Genomic DNA, 1838 nt, shown 5'->3' on the forward strand with positions numbered 1-1838 from the left:
GAAGACACAAACAATTTCAATTTAGATACACACGCATGTGATATGAAAGAATGAGTCACACTAGAGTCATGTAAAATAATTAAAGGAGTTCCATTAATGAAACACGTACCTTGGATTAAGCCTTCAGACTAAGCGACTTCAACAGCACTCAAGAGAAATACCCTCCTTGTTGCCTTCGGATTTGTTAGCACTCTTACTAGCTTCCACTGACCCTTGCCTATTCTTGGGACAATCATAAGCCATGTGTCTTGTCTCCTAACACCTGAAGCATATCACATCTCTCCCCGTCTGGCATTGGTACGCCTTATGGCCTTACTTCCCACATCTGAAATAATTGTTATGTGGGGTGGAACCCACACTCCCTCCTCTAGAAGCTTGGCTGACAGCTAGAATTTGAATCCTCTGTTGAATCAAGCTTGACTACCTCCCCTGACACTAGAATCCCTAATAGATCTAGTGTAAGGCTTACCTTTACTAGATGAACCAAACTTGTTTTGACTCATCATCGGTCCCTTACTCTTATAATGAGTCACCCTAGCACGATTGTCCTCTTCATAAACCCGAAACTTGTTCACCAGCTCATGATAACAAGTGATCCCTTGATAATTGAAAACTTGCTTAATTTTAGGGCGAAGAACATTCACAAAATTTACACCCTTGACCTTCTTATTACCCACATCATCATACATGGGACAAAATCGAACTAGTGCCTCAAACTTAGACACATAATCAACCATGATGTCATCTCCTTGCTTTAGCTCGAAGAATTCCACATGTTTCCTATTTCTCACGTCATGCGAAAAATACTTCCCCATGAACAGTCGCTTGAAGTTCTCCCAATTAACATGAGTGCCCTTAGCTATCATCCTTTGCAAGGCACCCTGCCACCAAATTCTAGCTTCCCTAGAAAGCATGAAGGTAGCCAAAGTCATCTTCTACACCAAAGGTCATCCTAAAGCTTGGAATATCTTTTCTACCTCAAACATCCAATCAATAGCCCCATCGGGATCATAACCCCCATAGAAGCTTGGCGGATTCTTCCTCCGGAATCCCTCTAACCAATCCACTTTGGTCGTTGGTGTAGACCCCTAAAATTGTCCGGGTCAGAAATAAGACTCGAAGACTCTCGAAGATCAAAGGAAAGTCAGCCAAAGGGACTCTTAGAAGACCGTGGGATGACAATCTGTAGGTTTAGAGGTCTTAGAGTAGCAAAAATAAGAAAGTGGAGGGAATGAAGCCCAATACGGCCTCCCAAAAGTTCAGTACGGCCGTATTGAACATTTTAAACTACAATACGGCCGCACTGAACTCAATACGGCCGTATTGAAGTTTCTGAACTTCAATACGGCTGCACTGAACTCAATACGGCTGCACTGAACTTCAATACGGCTGCACTGAACTCAATACGGCCGTATTGAGGTTTTTTGAACTTCAATACGGCCGTACTGAATTCAATACGGCCGTATTGTAGTTCAAAACTTCAATACGGACCGTATTGACCCCCAGAGGCCGTATTGCGCCTCATCCCTATAAATATGACGTCAATTGGACGTCATTCTACACTTTCACACACAGTTTTGACTCCCTCCTTGAGTATTCTGGGGTTTTTGAGCAGTGTTCTGCCCTAGAAATCTCTCTGGGAGTCAACCCGACGAAGTTCTGGAATTCCGAGCATTTAGCTTGGAGATTCGAACTGAGTCGAAGGGAAATCTCCGGATTTCCATAGTTAAAATTTTCTAGGAGGGAGCGAGCGGGCTTGTAGAGCGAGGGAACGCCAAAAAGCTTCCCAGTTTTACTTGATATATAAAAAGCACGCTTCAAGAGGTTTCTTTTCTAAA

At 43.2% G+C, this 1838-nt stretch overlaps 1 protein-coding gene across 1 annotated transcript; it reads right to left on the reverse strand.

Moving 5' to 3' along the window:
- Positions 1–410: 410 nt before the first annotated feature.
- LOC109802223 (uncharacterized) lies at positions 411–932 on the reverse strand. Its single transcript, XM_020363491.2, has one exon. The coding sequence runs from the start codon at positions 930–932 to the stop codon at positions 411–413; it is 522 nt and encodes a 173-aa protein (XP_020219080.2).
- Between the last annotated feature and the right edge of the window lie 906 nt (positions 933–1838).

The sequence above is a fragment of the Cajanus cajan genome, chromosome 3, assembly GCF_000230855.2.
Source record: "Cajanus cajan strain Asha chromosome 3, NIPB_CcT2T_4, whole genome shotgun sequence".
Classification (NCBI taxonomy): Eukaryota; Viridiplantae; Streptophyta; class Magnoliopsida; order Fabales; family Fabaceae; genus Cajanus; species Cajanus cajan.

What these genes read in the sequence shown, in the direction of transcription:
- LOC109802223 (XM_020363491.2), bottom strand. Translation starts at nt 932, where the DNA reads ATGACTTTGGCTACCTTCATGCTTTCTAGGGAAGCTAGAATTTGGTGG.